This window comes from Salmo trutta, chromosome 27, assembly GCF_901001165.1.
Source record: "Salmo trutta chromosome 27, fSalTru1.1, whole genome shotgun sequence".
Lineage (NCBI taxonomy): Eukaryota > Metazoa > Chordata > Actinopteri > Salmoniformes > Salmonidae > Salmo > Salmo trutta.
The window spans coordinates 34,599,377-34,620,461 of record NC_042983.1 but is presented as its reverse complement, the minus strand read 5'-3'; the positions used below and the strand labels follow the sequence as shown (position 1 = coordinate 34,620,461).

Genomic DNA, 21,085 nt, shown 5'->3' with positions numbered 1-21,085 from the left:
ACAGAGCTTCATGCGTCCAATCAGAACTGGTTAACGGTATTTGCATCACTAGCTAACCACATCATTAAATGGCACAAACAGATACAATTTATCATCTCCATGTATGTTAATTGAGTAAATTTGGAGTAGGTCATATGCCAGCAAAACTAACAGCAAACGAATATTGATCTAATAATGATGATTGGAAGGCTAACATGAAACAGACCTGAAAATGTCTGACATAAACAAACTGTGAACAAAGAATGTGATAGGTTAGATGTGATAGAATGTGATAGGTTAGATGTGATAGAATGTGATAGATTTAGATGCACTATTGTAAAGTGGTTGTTCTACTGGATATTATAGTTGAATGCACCAATTTGTAAGTCGCTCTGGATAAGAGCGTCTGCTAAATGACTTAAATGTAAATGTAAATAGGTAACAGGAGTCTGCCCTCGTGGCCTGTAGAACATTAGAATAGAAACAATGCAATATCACACGCACTGTAAATAAATAAAGGAAATAATGGTAGGCCAATGCCTCCTGTGATATATTTAATTAGTTAAACAACAATGGCAGCAGTAGTGCAATACTGTATTATATCTCAGTGAATACATCATTTGTACAGAATATGTGTTAGCAAAGGTGTCCTGGTACATGGGTTTAGATCACAACAATACTGAGCAATTAATGATGCATACATTTTGCATGGCCAAACTAAGGGCACTGTGGTGGTAATCTGGAGGCGAAAGAAACACACTCCTCTTTCGGCGAGGTGTTGGCTAGCGGAGTAGAACACTTAAAAAAGAAAAGGAGAGCTGCACTCTCTAGGAGCTCAGATGCAATAATTTAATAACCAACGTTGTCAAGGTCTCCCCCCCCCCAATAAATGGTCAAGTTCACCCCATCTCATTGGGAAGGTGACGTGTTCGATGCCAATATAGTGAAGGGACGAAATAGAGTGGTTCGCATTTGGAAGCGAACCATTCTATTTCGTCACTTCCCTATATCCCTAGGAGAGTGAGTGACCTTGACAATTTATTGTTAAAACGAGAGGCTGCCTGCATTTTTTATTTAAAAAGTCCTTACTCCCTTCGGTCTTAACGTAGACTTTGATCTGAAGCCATTCTTGTGATTATTGTGATTTTGCTATTCATTGTAAATGTTTGTACCTATGTAGCCACATTGTATCTATGATCGTATGCTATCCATTCATGTTTTTAATATGTTCTATTTAGATCTGTATCAACCAATGACATCAAGCCACACCCGGCCATAATTACAGACACCCGTGTGTCTTTCCAACCTATATAAGTTAGTGACGCACAGTGTTTGTCATTATACCCTGATGAAGACAGCTTGTCTGTCGAAACATTGGTTATTAAATGATTGCAACTGAGCACCTGCTCTCCTTTTATTTTTTGTTGTGGTGGGAAACCTGGAGTCAAAACAAAATAATCATTCATAAAGGCAGTCAAGAAGGCACCATGTGTGATCTGAGCATTACATTACATAGTTCTTTAAATGTTGCATCAGACACAAATCCTGGAAGACACAATTCAAAAGCAGGTGTATATTACAGTAAAAAAAAAAATCTTTATGGCTCAAAACACAAAAACATAAATGCTATTGACTTGAAACACTGATGCAAACCTGGCATTTTGTTCCTTCATTATCATAATGTTTACAGGTCTGTTGGTGTGTGCAACAATGACACTGGGAGTGAATCAGTTGCGTAACTTCTGTCAAAGATGAGTGTTTATGGTGTATCAGGGTGATGTTTCAGGTGCTGACGGAGGAAAAAGGGAAAAATACGATGGGGGTTGGTCTATCTCTTGAGGAGAGGGGTGTGAAAGCATCATCGGGGCAGTCGGGGGTGTATGAAATGGTGGCGCAGTTGGAGGTGGATGCATAATCAAGTGAGTTGGGTATGGGTATGTTGGCTGTGGGTCAGGGGGATAACTTCCTCCCACGGCTGCAGATTCAGGGTACACTGGCAGGACAGGCGGATATAGGCCTCCCCCTGGACCCGAGACAGGAGGATATGGTCCAAAGGCTGTATCACAAGGGAAGTCACTGTTGCTTGGACCACCTTTCCCGAATTCTTCAAACCTGACACGTCTGTCTGGTGATAGGTCAGACCGAAAGCAGGAAGGGATAATAGCCAATGGAAACTTGACTTCAGGGTCTGTGGCAAGAGGAACATCCAAGTATACCTTTAAAACAAACAGCATGTTACAGAGGAGTATTGGGAATTAATCAAAATCTCTTTAGCCAAATTGTAACTCGAGATGCACGTCTGACCTGCCTTTTTGCACTGACGTCAATGGGAGATCTGTGTGAGTGTGACTACGAATGTCAAGTTAATATGCGTCACTTGAGCATAAAGCTTATAGTTAAAGCGTTACTCATCTGTTTAATACTCGGAATATGAAGTGATTGTCCAGACACTTGGATGTACCTTTAGTATGTACTCCACTGTTATGATGTTACAGTTCAGGATGGACAAGTCCTGGTCAGAAGGTATCTTCAATGACCCAGCAACACTTTCTTGGGTGTTTGACGGGATAGGTTCTCTGACTACTTTGCAGACTGTCTGCTCTGCAGTCTTTGTGTTGCCAGAAGCGAAGAAAGTCATTTTCTGCTTCAGACTGAATTTGGGCTTAAGGTCACGGGAGGAGTTGTTCTTGATGTTTGCACAGATATTCACAGTCTCACCTGGAGTGGAAAAAGCCACCACAAAATTAAAGACAGTCTGAGATTTCAAATAACCAACACAACAGTGCATTGGCACAGGTCCTGTACAGTTATGTTGAAGGCATTACAAATATTGACTAAACCTTGCATGTGAAAGTTAATTGTGTGATCAGGACACTTATGAGAGACACTTTCATAGTCATTTTCATGTTGCTACATTACAGTGCCTGGGATATACATTACCTGGCATATAACCCATCCTTTCAACGTGGACATCCATGGTGACATGTCCTGAGCTGAATATACCAACTGACTTGTTCTTCACACCATGCTGAGGAGACTGGAACGCAGGATGAGGAAATTACATTATGTTCTATACTAGTATGACACAAGGAAAACAAACCGGGATCTGTACATCCAACCATCCACTTTCACACATATGTGATGAATAACAGCATACATCCATCCATCCATCCTATAATAAAATGGACTACATTACCATAAAACTTCAATTAAACGCTGAGTCTCAAATATCCACCTGTCCCTTTTTAATAGACGGCATCGGCACACATTTCAGCAAATAAACGGCTGTTTCAAATAAACACAGTGTCTAAATGAATTGTTTATGAGTGAACGTCTGTCACAACGTCCACAGGTGGCGCCTCTCCCCGTTTGGGCGGTGCTCGGCGGTCGTCGTTGACGGCCTACTAGCTGACATCGATCTATGTTTCTGTTTCGTTTGGTAATGTCTGGTTAGAGTAGCACCTGTTTTGTGTTTAGTAATTAGTGGGGGTATTTAGTCTGTCTGTTTTGTGTTTGGGGATGTTTCGTGCCTGTTGCTGTAGGTTTGGGGGAAATGTATGTTACTGAGTTACGTTACGCGGTTTGGGTATTAGGTTTGCTGGGCTGCGTCCCGCGTCTTTCTTGTTCGTGTTGGACTTGCCTTCTTTATTAAACACGTTAAACGTAGCTGAGTCTCCTGCGCCTGACTTCACCCCTCCTACAGAACTATTTTATGTCAACTTCAGTGAGTACTGTAAAGATTACCCAAAATAAGATAAAGGAGAACAACATCATTGCCATGGATGAGACAGCAGTGTCATTTGATATGATCGGCTCAACTACCTGAGATACAAGGCACAACGAGGCGCAACAAGTGAATGGTGCTGAAGCGCGAAATCGGGGGTGTATGATAGGCAGCCTAGTCTTTGCAAGTCTGATCTGCGATGGAATTGTTATTATAATCTTTATATTGGTCATACTTCCAGTCTTCAACATTTTATTGAACAAAAGCTGTCTTCATTAAGGAAATAGATGTTTGGCTCAAATAAAAGCCTGTCTCTAATAAGCGCCAGTTGTGTTCAGTGATCGAAGCAAATAAACACATGGGCTATTAATTTAAGTTTTATGGTAACACAGATTACACACCATTAGAAGGACATGGTTCAAGTCAGCCTTGGAGACAAAGGTGATTTCCTTCACCAAGTCGCGTGTCTTTAGCCAACCCCTAACCAGCTTGGCTTCCAGTTTGTACACTATCTTGCCATGTGGACCCTTGAAGGATGATGGCATGCTTCTGTAATATAAAACAGTGTTACATACCACGTAAAACAATATGTTCAATCTGTAGCTATGACTATGAATTTGGCTTGAATTTCCACTTACCCCTCAGGAATTTTGAAACCAAATGGATATCTATGGATCCCAGGGGGGAGGATATTGTCTGTAACAGAAATCCAATTAGTAATTTCAGTGTTGGGGAAGCTACTTTGAAAAGAGTTTACCAATTACTTCACACTTGAAGAAGTTAAGCTACACTAGAACTACCCATTTTCCTGTGTTTTATATCATATTATACAACAGCTGACGAAAGTGTGTACTAGTTCCAGTAATTAGCTAAATGTCAAAAAAGTAGGCTAACTACTGAAAACACAACCAAGATTTTAATTTAGTTGATCTACCACCAAGCTACTACAACATTTTGTTAAACTAAAAAATGATATTTTCTGAGGAAAATATGGTGTGCTTGCTAGGTTGTGAAATAGTAGTTGTAGTAGTGGTAGTAATGTTAGTAGTAGCAATGCTAATAATAGGGTTTTCATAGGCTTTGTGTTAGCAGGGGTGAAAGTAGATTTAATTTCATCCTGGAATAGGACATCCTATGTGTGCACACACCAAAACATTTATGGGCCTAATCATACAATTACATATATAATCTAGGTTTGGGCGATATACCGTTTATACAGTGGGGGCTGCTTGCTACACCACTGCTTATAACTATACTTTAAGTATAACTAAGAAATCTAAAATGTGTCAAATAAATTCGATCACCCTCACAGCTATCCTCCAATCACAACAATTATCCAAATATTGGAACTCTTTTACTTTTTACTCTCCACAGAACACCTTGGTATCCGGTTGCCATTTTTTGTTTGTCCAAACGAAACCAGTCGGTCAAAAGTTACTAGCTCAGGTTTAAATCTCAAACTAAATACAGTTGAAGTCGGAAGTTTACATACACCTTAGCCAAATAAATTTAAACTCAGTTTTTCACAATTCCTGACATTTAATCCTAGTAAAAATGTTCTGTATTAGGTCAATTAGGATCACCACTTTATTTTAAGAATGTGAAATGTCAGAATAATAGTAGAGAATTATTTCAGCTTTTATTTCTTTCATCACATTCCCAGTGGGTCAGAAGTTTACATACACTCAATTAGTATTTGCTAGCATTGCCTTTAAATTGTTTAACTTGGGTAAAACGTTTGGGTAGCCTTCCACAATAAGTCGGGTGAATTTTGGCCCATTCCTTCTGACAGAGCTGGTGCAACTGAGTCAGGTTTGTAGGCCTCCTTGCTCGCACACGCTCTTTCAGTTCTGCCCACAAATGGATTGAGGTCAGACCTTTTGATGGCCACTCCAATACCTTGACTTTGTTGTCCTTAAGCCATTTTGCCACAACTTTGGAAGTATGCTTGGGGTCATTGTCCATTTGGAAGACCCATTTGCGACCAAACTTTAACTTCCTGACTGATGTCTTGAGATGTTGCTTCAATATATACACATAATTTTCCTTGCTCATGATGCCATCTATTTTGTGAAGTGCACCAGTCCCTCCTGCAGCAAAGTACCCCCACAACATGATGCTGCCACCCCCGTGCTTCATGGTGTTCTTCGGCTTGCAAGCCTCCCCCTTTTTCCTCCAAACATAACGATGGTCATTATGGCCAAACAGTTCTATTTTGTTTCATCAGATCAGAGGACATTTCTCCAAAAAGTACGAGCTTTGTCCCCATGTGCAGTTGCAAACCGTAGTCTGGCTATTTTATGGCGGTTTTGGTGCAGTGGCTTCTTCCTTGCTGAGCGGCCTTTCAGGTTAAGTCGATAGGACTCGTTTTACTGTGGATATAGATACTTTTGTACCTGTTTCCTCCAGCATCTTCACAAGGTTCTTTGCACTTTTCGCACCAAAGTACGTTCATCTCTAGGAGACAGAACGCGTCTCCTTCCTGAGCGGTATGACGGCTGTGTGGTCCCATGGTGTTTATACTTGCATACTATTGTTTGTACAGATGAACGTGGTACGCTCAGGCATTCGGAAATGAACCACACTTGTGGAGGTCTACAATTTTTTTCTGAGGTCTTGGCTAATTTCTTTTGATTTTTCCCATGATGTCAAGCAAAGAGGCACTGAGTTTGAAGGTAGGCCTTGAAATACATCCACAGGGTACACCTCCAATTGACTCAAATGTAGTCAATTAGCCTATCAGAAGCTTCTAAAGCCAGGACATCATTTTCTGGAATTTTTAAAGCTGTTTAAAGGCACAGTCAACTTAGTGTATGTAAACTTCTGACCCACTGGAATTGTGATACAGTGAATTATAAGTTAAATAATCTGTCTGTAAACAATTGTTGGAAAAATGACTTGTGTCATGCACAAAGTAGATGTCCTAACCGACTTGCCAAAACTATAGTTTGTTAATAAGAAATTTGTGGAGTGATTGAAAAACAAGTTTTAATGACTCCAACCTAAGTGTATGTAAACTTCCGACTTCAACTGTACATACTGCAATTCCAACCACAAAATCTTGCTTTGATTTTAAGACTCAAAATACAACAACTTGCCTAGCTAACAGCTAAATATTTGTTTTTTACTTTGTTATAATTCTAATTCTATTTAAGGCTTCAGATGGTGTCATGGAAAATATTAATATTATTTCCAACAACCACAGAGCAACTCCGCAGTAAATCCAGCTGCATATTGAAGGTTGAAATCAGAGTTTCTAAACCCAGAGACGCAACATCGCAAGACTTCACACAGACTGAGCAGACTAGGCCGGGGTTTGGGGTTTGAGATGTCAGTGAGAGAAGTGAAAAATTATTATTTGGTTGTTAATTTTCTCTAAATCTAAAGGCACAATCTAGATTCGAGCCAATGTCTTAAGTAGTTGAACATGTTTTTTTACTCAGACCTCGTGAAAGTGACAAACTGACATGTTTTCATTTTCGTTAAAAACAACTTTATATCAAATGAGTGCCTTTGATTTGACGGCCTGCACATGCGCAGTTAGGCGTGAGACGACGTTAGACTCGATGATGTGTTTCTGCGCATGAGCTTAGCTAGCCAATGTCGCCATGACATCGCCTACAAGCGTGATTGGGGATTTCTATTGGAGAAGCAGTTTCTGCTTATCTTCATACTGTACTGTCTTTGTTGAGATATTCCAAGTCGATATTTAAGTAATAATAAGGAATTCCCTTCGACCACACCCAGAAATTGGGGAAAACAAACATTATTTTGCATTCACCCCCATTGTAAAAGAGTCAACTTCATCGTCGATATTTTGTAATAAAGAAATAACAAAACATGCCAAAAAGCTTCTGTGTTGTTCATTGTATATGTAACCAGTGGTGTAACGTACTAAAGTACAAATATTTAAACTACTACTGAAGTAGTTTTTGGGTGTATCTGTACTTTACTTTATTATTTATATTTTGACAACTTTTACTTTTACTTCACGATATACTATATTAAAGACGTGTTTACTGAACTATGGTCTTTATCTAAGGCAAAACAGTTCGATTTTTTTAACATTGAAACTGCAGTTATCGAAAGCTGTGAACTTAGATTTAATAGGATGTTATAGACCTCATCTGCAAAAGTAGAATCCCTGGATTCTCTAGTTGAACTGATGCGTGGTTGGGGGGAAAAAATCACATGGTCCTTATGGGTGATTTAAACTGGGACTGGTTATTTCCAAACTTCGAGGCTATAAGAGGACTGTGCAATACACAGAATTTTACTCAAATTATAAATGTAGTCACAAGACTCAATCCAAAAGATATCTCTAAATCAACACTTATTTTTTGTTAACACTTGTTATTCTAACTAGCAATCTGCATAAATACTTGGCTGTTGGTATTTTCCCTGATGATTTAAGTGTTCATTGTGCAGTTGCTTGCATTAGAGACACTAACATCCCCAAAGTGCCCCCTCAGTTCATAAACTAAATTTGACGCAGTTCTGTGAGCAGGCATTCGTGCATTAACTTTATGCATGCAACTGAGATAAGATTGCGCTTATTGCAAACATTGAAGAGGCATTCTCCTATTTTCATTCCATGTTTTCTACTACAGTAGTTCTTCCTGTAAAAGTTGTCATACTGCAGCACACCTTGTGGGCAGTCAGCCATTACTGCCATCAATGCTAGTTTGACCACCAGAGGGTAACTTTGAGAAGCATTTGACAGTCTTCAATATTGGCTGTATTACAGAATTTAAACCCTTTTTTGTAAGAACATAGTATATGGGATTGATTTAAAGAAATGTAGCTTAATTCATTTGATTATTATTATGGTGTTTCTATTCCAAGAAAAATGAAACCCTCAGGATTTCCGTTAGTACTAAGAGCAAATAATCCTAACATGTCCACAACCTAATTGTAGTCTAACCAATACCCAAATGGAGATTTAGTGAAAATAAAAATCTCATTGATTTATCAAGACCAGTCCCCATGCTTGTCTCAGAGCAGTGCGAAATGGTGCTGAAACAGTTGACCACAAGCGGGTAGGCTATTGCTTCTAACTTCAATATGCTTTAAATGCCACAATGTCACAAATAATTGAATACACACAATTCTTAAAACTCTAATGCTTTAATATTTAATAATTTCTGTCCTCCGAATTCATATTCCTCATATAAATACACCCATGTGCACCTTGATATTGGGGATGTGCCATGCGGCCATGCCTAACGGGGAAAGGGGGTGCGCCGTGCCTAACGGGGAAAGGGGGTGCGCCATGCGGCCGTGCCTAACGGGGAAAGGGGGTGCGCCATGCGGCCATGCCTAACGGGGAAGGGGGTGCGCCATGAGGCCATGCCTAACGAGGAAAGGGGGGATGAGCCCGTCGGGCGCAACCCAGGCGACATGGAGATGCGGGGTCAATCCTTCATCAGATGAACCGCAACATGTCGGCTAAAGCGATTTAATTCATGAATGCATTTGAAAGTTTTTAATATTGTGATAGTGAAGAGCAAAACTCTTCTCAAGAGAATTAACATTACAGTTACACCAACTGGTAGGCTAATCACACAATTGTACAAAATGGTAAGAGAACTGGTGAAGAAAGTGAAAATACTGGCAGATCTCTAAATGAAAATACTGGCAGATCCATAACATTTCCTTGTACAGTAGTAGATCTAATTAAATTTAGAGGATTCAAAATTAATATCTAAGGAGCTTTTATACAATTATAATGCAGGGTTAATAAAAAAAACATTTTAAAAATGCATATGTTTATTAAGTAGTCTTGCTTGTCTCAGAGCAGCGCAAAAACAGTGCTGAAATAGTTGACCACATGTGGGTAGGCTATTGCTTGTTGGGGGGAGGGGGGATTTTCACACAGTAGCCGGGCTATTAAACGAATCGTTGGATAACAGATCGACTCTCGGAACTCATTAACACGGGTGACTGTGTGTGTTTCGATATTTTCTCTCTCTCTCTCTCACTTGCTGTCTTGACATCTGAAAGCTCGGCTATGAAAAGCCAACTGACATTTACTCCTACACTCTAAAAAGAAAAGGTTCCTGGAGTATCCTTTAGGGGTTCTTCAAATTGAAACTGTGGGGGAACCCCTATAAGCACCCCTTATAATGGTTCCTCAAAGAACCTTTTGGGGTTCATTTATTAAACTCCCTGCTCACCCTCCCTCCATTATAAAAACATATTTGAATAATAATACAAATATTGACAATATTGATTTAAATAATTCATTGTTTATTTAGTGGCACCACAAATGTGAATTAATATTTACAAAACAATTTACCAAACAAAACACATTACAAAATTGCAACATTATTTTGAATTTAACCTTTATTTAACTAGGCAAGTCAGTCAAGAACAAATTCTTATTTACAATGATGGCCTACCCCGGCAAAACCCAGATGACGCTGGGTCAATTGTGCAACGCCCTTTGGGACTCCCAATCACGGCCGGATGTGATACAGCCTGGATTCGAACCAGGGACTGTAGTGATGCCTCTTGCACTGAGATGTGCAAGAGGCATCACTGTAGGCTACTGTAGGCTACACAATGAGAACATATGGGAAAATAAATAAATAATGAAATGTAAATTATAGAGAGCAGCCCGAGCATCATCAAGAGATATGCTGGACCCTATGTCAGAGAGGTGTTTTTGGGACCACATCGTGTCTATTGTCCTGCTAATAGCCCTTGTGAAAACATGTTTTCAAAAGGCCTCTAGGGCCAAAGAAAATCCTTACTTTTCTCCCCATCCACTTGCCTCTTCCATTTATTCCCATAGTAATTTGTTATGGTTTGTATTGCAAATGAGGGCATAAACTGGGTCAAGACGCCAGCAGAGTAAGTATAACTATATGTAGTAAAATAAAGGTTAAATAGAAATAAATAAGACCTACAACACTTTTAACAGCACATTACTCAACACTAGTGAGACTCATGTCACCCACGGTAGGCCAACGGTTATCTAAAAATATTTTTTTTCAATGACATGACTCTGGCCTTCCCTGTAGCTCAGTTGGTAGAGCATGGTGTTTGCAACGCCAGGGTTGTGGGTTTGATTCCCACGGGGGGCCAGCACAGAAAAAAAATAAAAATGTATGAAATGAAATGTATGCATTCACTACTGTAAGTCGCTCTGGATAAGAGCATCTGCTAAATGACTAAAATGTCAAATGTAAAATGTAATTACATTTAGAGGATTGTAGGATTCTAAATTCATATGTAAGGGGAATTTTTCATTAGGGCAAAACTGATCTGTGAGAATATCTAAGGGTTTTTTATATAATTACAATGCAGGGTTAATAATAATCGATATTTTATCAAATTTACTAACCCGATGATGTTGGGCCAATTGTGCACCGCCCTATGGGACTCTCAAACAAGATCAGATGGGATACAACCTGGATTCGAATCAAGGAGTGTAGTGATGCCTCTTGCACTGACATGCAGGGCCTTAGACCACTGCGCCACTCTGGAGCCATGACCAATATGACCAATATACACTACCGTTCAAAAGTTTGGGGTCACTTCGAAATGTCTTTGTTCTTGAAAGAAAAGCACATTTTTGTAAATTAAAATAACATAAAAATGATCAGAAATACAGTGTAGACATTGTTAATGTTGTAAATGACTATTGTAGCTGGAAACAGCTGATTTTTAATGGAATATCTACATAGGCGTACAGAGGCCCATTATCAGCAACCATCACTCCTGTGTTCCAATGGCACGTTGTGTAAGCTAATCCAAGTTTATCATTTTAAAAGGCTAATTGATCATTAGAAAACCATTTAGCAATTATGTTAACACAGCTGAAAACTGTGGTACTGATTAAAGAAGCAATACAACTGGCCTTCTTTAGACTAGTTGAGTATCTGGAGCATCAGCATTTGTGGGTTCGATTACAGGCTCAAAATGGCCAGAAACAAAGTACTTTCTTCTGAAACTCGTCAGTCTATTCTTGTTCTGAGAAATGAAGGCTATTCCATGCGAGAAATTTCAAAGAAACTGAAGATCTCGTACCTCAGTTTTATCTCAATTTCAGTCCGGTTTTAGAGTCAAGCATAGTCCAATTACTGCAGTAAGTAAGGTTGTAGTTGATATTCTAGATGCTCAGGACAAGAAAAATCACAGTGTTTCAACCTTTTATTGACTTATAGAAGGCATTCGACACCGTTGACCATGCCCTGCTGTTGTATCGACTAAAAAAGGTTGGTTTAAGTGTTGATGCATTGGATTGGTTCCAAAACTACCTTTCTGACAGAACACGGTGTGTAACACAGGGCATGAGAGTATAAAATTTGAGTTTTGAAGGCTTACAAAAGGAGTTCCCCAGGGCTCAATTTTAAGTCAGATCCTTTTTACACTGTATATTAATAACATAGGGAAGACCGTTGACTCTGCAAATCTCCATCTGTATGCTAATGACACAATTGTTTATTCTAGCGCATCTAATATTGAGAAGGATTTTCAGGACTTACAGTTGGATTTTAATGTTATTCAAAGGCAGCTTTTCAAATTTAAACTTGTGCTTCATGCAAGGAAAACAAAATGTATGATTTTCTCTTCCCTGAGAGTAAACAGATGGAGTCACATGCAGATGTTAACTATAAAAGGCCAGCAAATTGATAGGGTCACCACCTATAAGTATCTTGGGATGTGGTTAAATGAAAAGCTGAATTTTAAACAGCACATTGATAACATGACCAAGAAACTGAAGTTGAAATTGGGTTTCTATTTTAGGAACAAATTTTGCTTTTCAATGTTAGTCAGAGAGGATCTTGTTCACTTATTTTAATCAGTGCTGGATTATGGTGATATTGTCTATATGCAGGCCTCAGCAAGTACCTTAAACTCTGGACACAGTGTATCATGGTGCTTTAAGATTCATTACCAATGCTAGATCACTGACCCATCACTGTGATCTGTATGCTATGGTGCAATGGACCTCTCTCTCCACCAGGAGGCTAAAGCACTGGCACACTTTAACGTGTACAAAGCATTGATATGACAACTCCCTTTGTATCTCTGTTCCTTACTGACCAGATCAGTCACTCAATACAGTTTTCATTCAGTCGCTGCTGTCCTTGTCTGTTCCTAAGGCTAGAACTGAGATGGGGAAACAATATTTTTCCCATAATGCCCCTTCATCCTGGAACATGCTTCAGATGATATTAAAGTTAGGGGAGTTAGTGTCCTTGCCTGTTTTTAATACTCTGATTGTATTTTGTGTGTATTTGGTATTTTTCTGTACTATGTAATTTACACGCTGCTATTTCCCTGTTTTGCCTTCTTGCCAGGTCGCCCTCGGAAAATAGGTTAACATCAATGGGTCTTACCTGGTTAAATAAAAGTTAAATAAAACATCTAATAAATGTACTTTTTCCTCCATACATTTTCCCTGACACCCAAAAGTACTTGTTACATTTTGAATGCTTAGCAGGACAGAAAACGGGCTAATTCACACACTTATCAAGAGAACATCCCTGGTCATCCCTACTGCCTCTGATCTGGCAGACTCACTAAATACAAATGCTTAGTTTGTAAATGATGTCTGAGTGTTGGAGTGTGCCCCTGTTTATCCGTAAAAAAAAAAAAAAATTGTGCCTACTGATTTGCTTAAAATAAGGAATTTGAAATTATTCATATTTTAAATCAGTGCTGGCAGAGCCCCACCTGTTTTGAGCACCACACTTTTAGGGAAAAAAAACAATACAAAAAAATGTTTTGTCGGGGGGGGGGGGGCTTGCCGGTTTTGCTTGTTCTTTTGGCATTAATACCGGTCACACATCAGTTTGCAAACAATGTAAAAAAATTAAAATAATTGAATTAATAAAGCTGCATACAAACATGGCCTATTTTTTGCTTTCTTGAGTAAGGCAGCTCTAAAATGCAAGTGTTTCAGCCTAGCTCAGTGCTTTCTGTGGTGGTGGGGCTTGCCAGCAGAAAATACAGAGCGTTGCGCCTGATTGGCTGTCACGTCCTGACCCTAGTAAGATGTCATTTTCTATAGTAGAATAGGTCAGGGCGTGACAGGGGGTGTTTTGTGTTTTTCTATTTCTATGTTTTAGTTCTTGTATTTCTATGTTGGGGTTGTTTGGGTTGATCTTCAATTGGAGGCAGCTGGTCCTTGTTACCTCTGATTGGAGATCATATTTAAGTAGGGGTTTTCTTCACGGGTTTTTGTGGGTTATTATTTGTGAGTAGTGTTTGTTTCTCCTCTGCGTCACGGTTGGTAGAGCATGGTGTGTGCAACGCCAGGGTTGTGGGTTCGATTCCCCCCCCCAAAAATGCATGAAATGAAAATGAAATGTATGTATTCACTACTGTAAGTCACTCTGGATAAGGGCGTCTGCTAAATGACTAAAATGTAAAATGTAAATGTATATTTCAGTTATTTGATGTATTGCATAGTTTTCACGGATTAAATAAATATGTGGAACGAAACACACGCTGCACTTTGGTCCGATCCTTTAAACAGCCGTGACATTGGCTCAGTTTTCTGTCATGATTGGCTCAGTTTTCTGTCACTCATGGGACAGTACGTCATCACCAATTCTAAGGTCAGAGCTCGAAAATTAGAGTCAGAACTCTATGGGTTCTGTCATAGAGTTATATTAGAAGTGCCCATCCAAGAAGGCTCAAGGTCATTGGCCACAGAATGACATCAAATCACGTTATATCTACAGTAGCTTTGATTGGACTGATCATGTCAACATCTTACTTTCAAAGTCTTAGCTAGCAGTCATCATCAGTTGTGATCAAGTTGACAATCTACTGGCAAATCCTTTTTAATCCTTGTCATATGAAGAGAAATTATAGATAAAACGTATCGGTGCTCATCGGCCATTGTACATAAAGATTACACAACAAGTTGGAAATGGCAAATTCAACAAATGAGTCAATTGGAAGGAATCAGTGGCTAACTGCAAGCGTTGCAAAGAAACCACTAACGTTGTGTGTCCCCCCCCCCCCCCCCCCCCCCCCCGAGTTCCCACCATAAATCCAGAGAATGCCAGACTTTGATGACAAAATTTTCCAACAAAGGACCGCTGTGCCACCTTCACAAGGAGAGTCCAAAAATGTATTGTGTGCTGGTGCATAAATGATGTAATATGCCAGGGAGAAATGTATTCTGTAGCTAAGAAAGTAATACTAAGTACATATTGTGTAGTAAGATGTTAGTAGCCCATGTACCTCAACCTAAAATTTTTGTCTATTTTCACCAACGCGGCATTGTAAAGCTTAAGAGGGTGTGAACGATGCTGAATGGGTGTAGACAAAGAAGAGCTCTTCACTAGATACCAAAATATTCAAAGGCCATTTTCTCAAAAGTGAATTTACAAGTTAATCAAACTCAGTTTTTCACAATTCCTGACATTTAATCCTAGTAAAAATGTTCTGTATTAGGTCAATTAGGATCACCACTTTATTTTAAGAATGTGAAATGTCAGAAAAATAGTAGAGAATGATTTATTTCAGCTTTTATTTCTTTCATCACATTCCCTGTGGGTCAGAAGTATACATACACTCACTTAATATTTGCTAGCATTGCCTTTAAATTGTTTAACTTGGGTAAAACGTTTGGGTAGCCTTCCACAAGCTTCCCACAATAAGTTGGGTGAATTTTGGCCCATTCCTCCTGACAGAGCTGGTCTAACTGAGTCAGGTTTGTAGGCCTCCTTGCTCGCACACGCTTTTTCAGTTCTGCCCACAAATGTTATATAGGATTGAGGTCAGGCCTTTTGATGGCCACTCCAATACCTTGACTTTGTTGTCCTTAAGCCATTTTGCCACAACTTTGGAAGTATGCTTGGGGTCTTTAACTTCCTGACTGATGTCTTGAGATGTTGCTTCAATATATACACAATTTTCCTTGCTCATGATGCCATCTATTTTGTGAAGTGCACCAGTCCCTCCTGCAGAAAAGCACCCCACAACATGATGCTGCCACCCCCTTGCTTCACGGTTGGAATGGTGTTCTTCGGCTTGCAAGCCTCCCCCTTTTTCCTCCAAACATAACAATGTTCATTATGGCCAAACAGTTCTATTTTGTTTCATCAGACCAGAGGACATTTCTCCAAAAAGAACGATCTTTGTCCCCATGTGCAGTTGCAAACCGTAGTCTGGCTTTTTTATGGCAGTTTTGGAGCAATGGCTTCCTCCCTGCAGAGCAGACTTTCAGGTTATGTCAATATAGGACTCGTTTTACTGTGGATATACAGTGAGGGAAAAAAGTATTTGATCCCCTGCTGATTTTGTACTTTTGCCCACTGACAAAGAAATGACCAGTCTATAATTTTAATGGTAGGTTTATTTGAACAGTGAAAGACAGAGTAACAACAAAAAAATCCAGAAAAACGCATGTCAAAAATGTTATAAATTGATTTGCATTTTAATGAGGGAAATAAGTATTTGACCCCCTCTCAATCAGAAAGATTTCTGGCTCCCAGGTGTCTTTTATACAGGTAACGAGCTGAGATTAGAGCACATTCTTAAAGGGAGTGCTCCTAATCTCAGTTTGTTACCTGTATAAAAGACACCTGTCCACAGAAGCAATCAATCAATCAGATTCCAAACTCTCCACCATGGCCAAGACCAAAGAGCTCTCCAAGGATGTCAGGGACAAGATTGTAGACCTACACAAGGCTGGAATGGGCTACAAGATCATCGACAAGCAGCTTGGTGAGAAGGTGACAACAGTTGGTGCGATTATTCGCAAATGGAAGAAACACAAAAGAACTGTCAATCTCCCTCGGCCTGGGGCTCCATGCAAGATCTCACCTCGTGGAGTTGCAATGATCATGAGAACGGTGAGGAATCAGCCCAGAACTACACGGGAGGATCTTGTCAATGATCTCAAGGCAGCTGGGACCATAGTCACCAAGAAAACAATTGGTAACACACTACGCCGCGAAGGACTGAAATCCTGCAGCGCCCGCAAGACACCCCTGCTCAAGAAAGCACATATACATGCCCGTCTGAAGTTTGCCAATGAACATCTGAATGATTCAGAGGACAACTGGGTGAAAGTGTTGTGGTCAGATGAGACCAAAATGGAGCTCTTTGGCATCAACTCAACTCGCCGTGTTTGGAGGAGGAGGAATACTGCCTATGACCCCAAGAACACCCTCCCCACCGTCAAACATGGAGGTGGAAACACCATGCTTTGGGGGTGTTTTTCTGCTAAGGGGACAGGACAACTTCACCGCATCAAAGGGACGATGGACGGGGCCATGTACCGTTCAATCTTGGGTGAGAATCTCCTTCCCTCAGCCAGGGCTTAGAAAATGGGTCGTGGATGGGTATTCCAGCATGACAATGACCCAAAACACAAAGGAGTGGCTCAAGAAGAAGCACATTAAGGTCCTGGAGTGGCCTAGCCAGTCTCCTGACCTTAATCCCATAGAAAATCTGTTGAGGGAGCTGAAGGTTCGAGTTGCCAAACGTCAGCCTCGAAACCTTAATGACTTGGAGAAGATCTGCAAAGAGGAGTGGGACAAAATCCCTCCTGAGATGTGTGCAAACCTGGTGGCCAACTACAAGAAACGTCTGACCTCTGATTGCCAACAAGGGTTTTGCCACCAAGTACTAAGTCATATTTTACAGAGGGGTCAAATACTTATTTCCCTCATTAAAATGCAAATCAATTTATAACATTTTTGACGTGTTTTTCTGGATTTCTTTGTTATTATTCTGTCTCTCGCTGTTCAAATAAACCTACCATTAAAATTAAAGACTGATAATTTCTTTGTCAGTGGGCAAACGTACAAAATCAGCAGGGGATCAAATACTTTTTTCCCTCACTGTAGATAGTTTGTACCTGTTTCCTCCAGCATCTTCACAAGGTCCTTTGCTGTTGTTCTGGGATTGAGTTGCACTCTTCGCACCAAAGTACGTTCATCTCTAGGAGACAGAACGCGTCTCCTTCCTGAGCGGTATGACTGCTGCGTGGTCCCATGGTGTTTATACTTGCTTACTATTGTTTGTACAGATGAACGTGGTACCTTCAGGCGTTTGGAAATTGCTCCCAAGGATGAACCAGACTTGTGGAGGTCAACAATTTTTTTTCTGAGGTCTTGGCTGATTTCTATTGATTTTCCCATTATGTCCAGCAGAGGCACTGAGTTTGAAGGTAGGTCTTGAAATACATCTACAGGTACACCTCCAATTGACACAAATGATGTCAATTAGCCTATCAGAAGCTTCTAAAGCCATGACATCATTTTCTGGAACTTTCCAAGCTGTTTAAAGGCACAGTCAACTTAGTGTATGTAAACTTCTGACTCACTGGAATTGTGATACAGTGAATTATAAGTTAAATAATCTTTCTGTAAACAATTGTTGGAAAAATGACTTGTGTCATGCACAAAGTAAATGTCCTAACGTACTTGCCAAAACTATAGTTTGTTAACAAGAAATTTGTAGAGTGGTTGAAAAACGACATTTAATTCCAACCTAAGTGTATGTAAACTTCCAACTACAACTGTATATCCAAAAGTATGTTGACACCCCCCTTCAAATTAGTGGATTGGCTATTTCAGCCACACCCGTTGCTGACAGGTGTATAAAATCGAGCACACAGCCATGCAATCTCCATAGACAAACATTGGCAGTCGAATGGCCTTACTTAAGAGCTCAGTGACTTTCAACGTGGCACCATCATAGGATGCCACCTTTCCAACAAGTCAGTTTGTCAAATTTCTGGCCTGCTAGAGCTTCCCCCTGTCAACTGTAAGTGCTGTTATTGTGAAGTGGAAGGAGCAACAACGGCTCAGCTGGGAAGTGGTAGGCCACACAAGCTCACAGAACGGGACCGCCGAGTGCTGAAGCGAGTAAAAATCGTCTGTCCTCGGTTGCATCACTCACTACCGAGTTCCAAACTGCTTCTGGGAGCAACGTCAGCACAATAACTGTTAGTCGGGAACTTCATGTAAAGGGTTTCCATGGCCGAGCAGCCGCACACAAGCCTAAGATCACCATGTGCAATGCCAAGCGCCGGCTGGAGTGGTGTAAAGCTCGCCGCCATTGAACTCTGGAGCAGTGGAAACACATTCTCTGGAGTGATGAATCACACTTCACTACCTGGCAGTCCAATGGACTAATCTGTGTTTGGCGGATGCCAGGAGAACACTACCTGCCTGAATACAAAGTGCCAACTGCAAAGTTTGGTGGAGGACGAATAATGGCCTGGGTATGTTTTTCCGGGTTCGGGCTAGGCCTCTTAGTTCCAGCGAAGGGATATCTTAATGCTACAGCATACAATGACATTCTAGACAATCAGCTGTCCGTCCTGTCTCCCTGTAGCGCTGTCTTAGGCGTCTCACAGTATGGACATTGCAATTTATTGCCCTGGCCACATGTGCAGTCCTCATGCCTCCTTGCAGCATGCCTAAGGCACGTTTACGCAGATGAGCAGGGACCCTGGGCATCTTTCTTTTGGTGTTTTTCAGAGTCAGTAGAAAGGCCGCTTTAGTGTCCTAAGTTTTCATAACTGTGACCTTAATTGCCTACAGTCTGTAAACTGTTAGTTCTTAATGACCGTTCCACAGGTGCATGTTCATTAATTGTTTATGGTTCATTGAACAAGCATGGGAAACAGTGTTTAAACCCTTTACAATGAAGATCTGTGAAGTTATTTGGATTTTTACAAATTATCTTTGAAAGACAGGGTCCTGAAAAAGGGATGTTTCTTTTTTGCTGAGTTTATTTTCCTTTCCTTATAGAACCACATAGATTACGTCTATGTCTGCTAATGCGTTGTGGTGAAGTAGGGAACAAAACTCTGTATATGTGTAACCGATGTGAAATGGCTAGTTAGTTAGCGGTGGTGCGCGCTAATAGCGTTTCAATCGGTGACGTCACTCTCTCTGAGACTTGAAGTAGGGTTTGCCCTTGCAACGTGGCTCTTGTGGCGCGATGGGTAACGATGCTTCGTGGGGTGTCAGTTGTTGATGTGTGCAAGGGTCCCTGGTTCGAGCCCGGGTTGGGGCGAAGAGAGGGACGGAACCTGCACTGTTACATATGGACACTTCTTGCTGGACCGCCTGTAGTGGGGTCAGACCAAAGTAGAGTCAGCATTGTCACTAGTAGGTGAGGGCATCTACAGCCAACCGCTCAGATGGCTCCAGCTAGCCGTTTTTACACAACCTATTCCAGACCGGTCTGCACGTTTTAAAGTTTGAATAGCGTTTCTAGCTTCAACAGTGGAAGACTAGTTGAATTGTATGACCATTGGAATACATTGGGATTGATGCAAATATGGTTGTATTAGTAGTACCACAGTTTTATTTTCAAGCAACCTGACCAGGACGTTTTTATGTTGTTTTGGTGTTGATAGCTTCTACGCACGTTACATACAGGTGGCAACGGAATAATAATACAAAGTATAAACAGTTGTAATTTGCATTCAGCAAGCACACTTAATTACTAGTTAATTGAAGTACATGTAGTTCACTCCTCCCTTAACCTAAGCTATACAAATAACGAGAGTCGCACACTCAATATATAAACTCCAAGTAATTGATTGGGTATTAAAGGCACAGTGGTGCCGAAACGTTAGTGATTTACCCAATACATTACTGGGAGTGTATATATAGAGTGCACGACTCCCTTTATTTTATATTTTATAGTTTATTCGCCGTTAGTCAGCACCTCCACATTAAAATAATTGTATATGGTTGTGCGCCAGTTAGTTTTTTTATTAAAACCTTGGATAACTGACATCGCGCCTGTGCGCAGGCAGGATACACGGGGTGGGGTCATTGAGGTCCACAGATTGGGATGGGTAGGCTAGGTTATAGTAAACGGTTAAAAACACAAAATCTCGCCTAGACTTACCTTTAGGAGATTCATTAATCATAAACGTCTTAAGTTTGAAATATCGATTGTGAGCAGAGTAAGTCCTAGTGTGGTCTTTCGTACGTGTCGTCCAATGGACATTAGCGTCCCCTTTGGCTTTGATGAAAAGGCTTTCCACTTTGGTTTCCTTTATTAACTCCAAAGTAATTCTTCCAGATATACAGTCGCCTTCGGAAAATGTATCATGTTCATTAATAACATCGTAACTCAAGTCAAAAGTTTTTACTGAAGGCATTTTCGACTGTTTCACATGAACTTTTCTGAAGCCAATTTCTGCTAGCTTAGCCTACTCCTAAATAGTGATGTCATTGTCGTGGGACAGTACACAGGGATATACCGCAGACTATACTGCCCCCCAGTGTAAAGGGTTTGGTCTAGAAGGGATAGGCTACAGTTTAGGTCAAAATCGGCTTTTCGTAGCAGGTTAGGATAATTAGTTGAAGGTTAGCGAAAATGCTAAATGTAACTTTTGAGGTCCAATTTTACGAAATATCCCATGTGGACTTGACC

General features: G+C 40.5%; 1 protein-coding gene across 3 annotated transcripts; it reads right to left on the bottom strand.

Annotated features, from left to right (window-relative positions):
* Window positions 1-505: 505 nt before the first annotated feature.
* On the bottom strand, window positions 506-20,962 carry LOC115164926 (arrestin domain-containing protein 3-like). 3 transcript variants are annotated; one of them, XM_029717848.1, is made up of 6 exons: window positions 20,555-20,959; window positions 4,342-4,399; window positions 4,105-4,252; window positions 2,920-3,016; window positions 2,441-2,697; window positions 506-2,195 (listed from the first exon to the last, which is right to left on the bottom strand). In XM_029717848.1, exons 1-6 carry the CDS (start codon window positions 20,808-20,810, stop codon window positions 1,749-1,751), a joined length of 1,263 nt encoding a protein of 420 aa, XP_029573708.1. In that variant the 5' UTR covers window positions 20,811-20,959; the 3' UTR covers window positions 506-1,748. The 3 variants fall into 3 exon arrangements, with proteins under 3 accessions (XP_029573708.1, XP_029573710.1, XP_029573709.1); XM_029717849.1 differs by having other exon boundaries at window positions 1,836-2,697; window positions 20,555-20,962; XM_029717850.1 differs by lacking the exons at window positions 4,105-4,252; window positions 4,342-4,399 and having other exon boundaries at window positions 20,555-20,699.
* Between the last annotated feature and the right edge of the window lie 123 nt (window positions 20,963-21,085).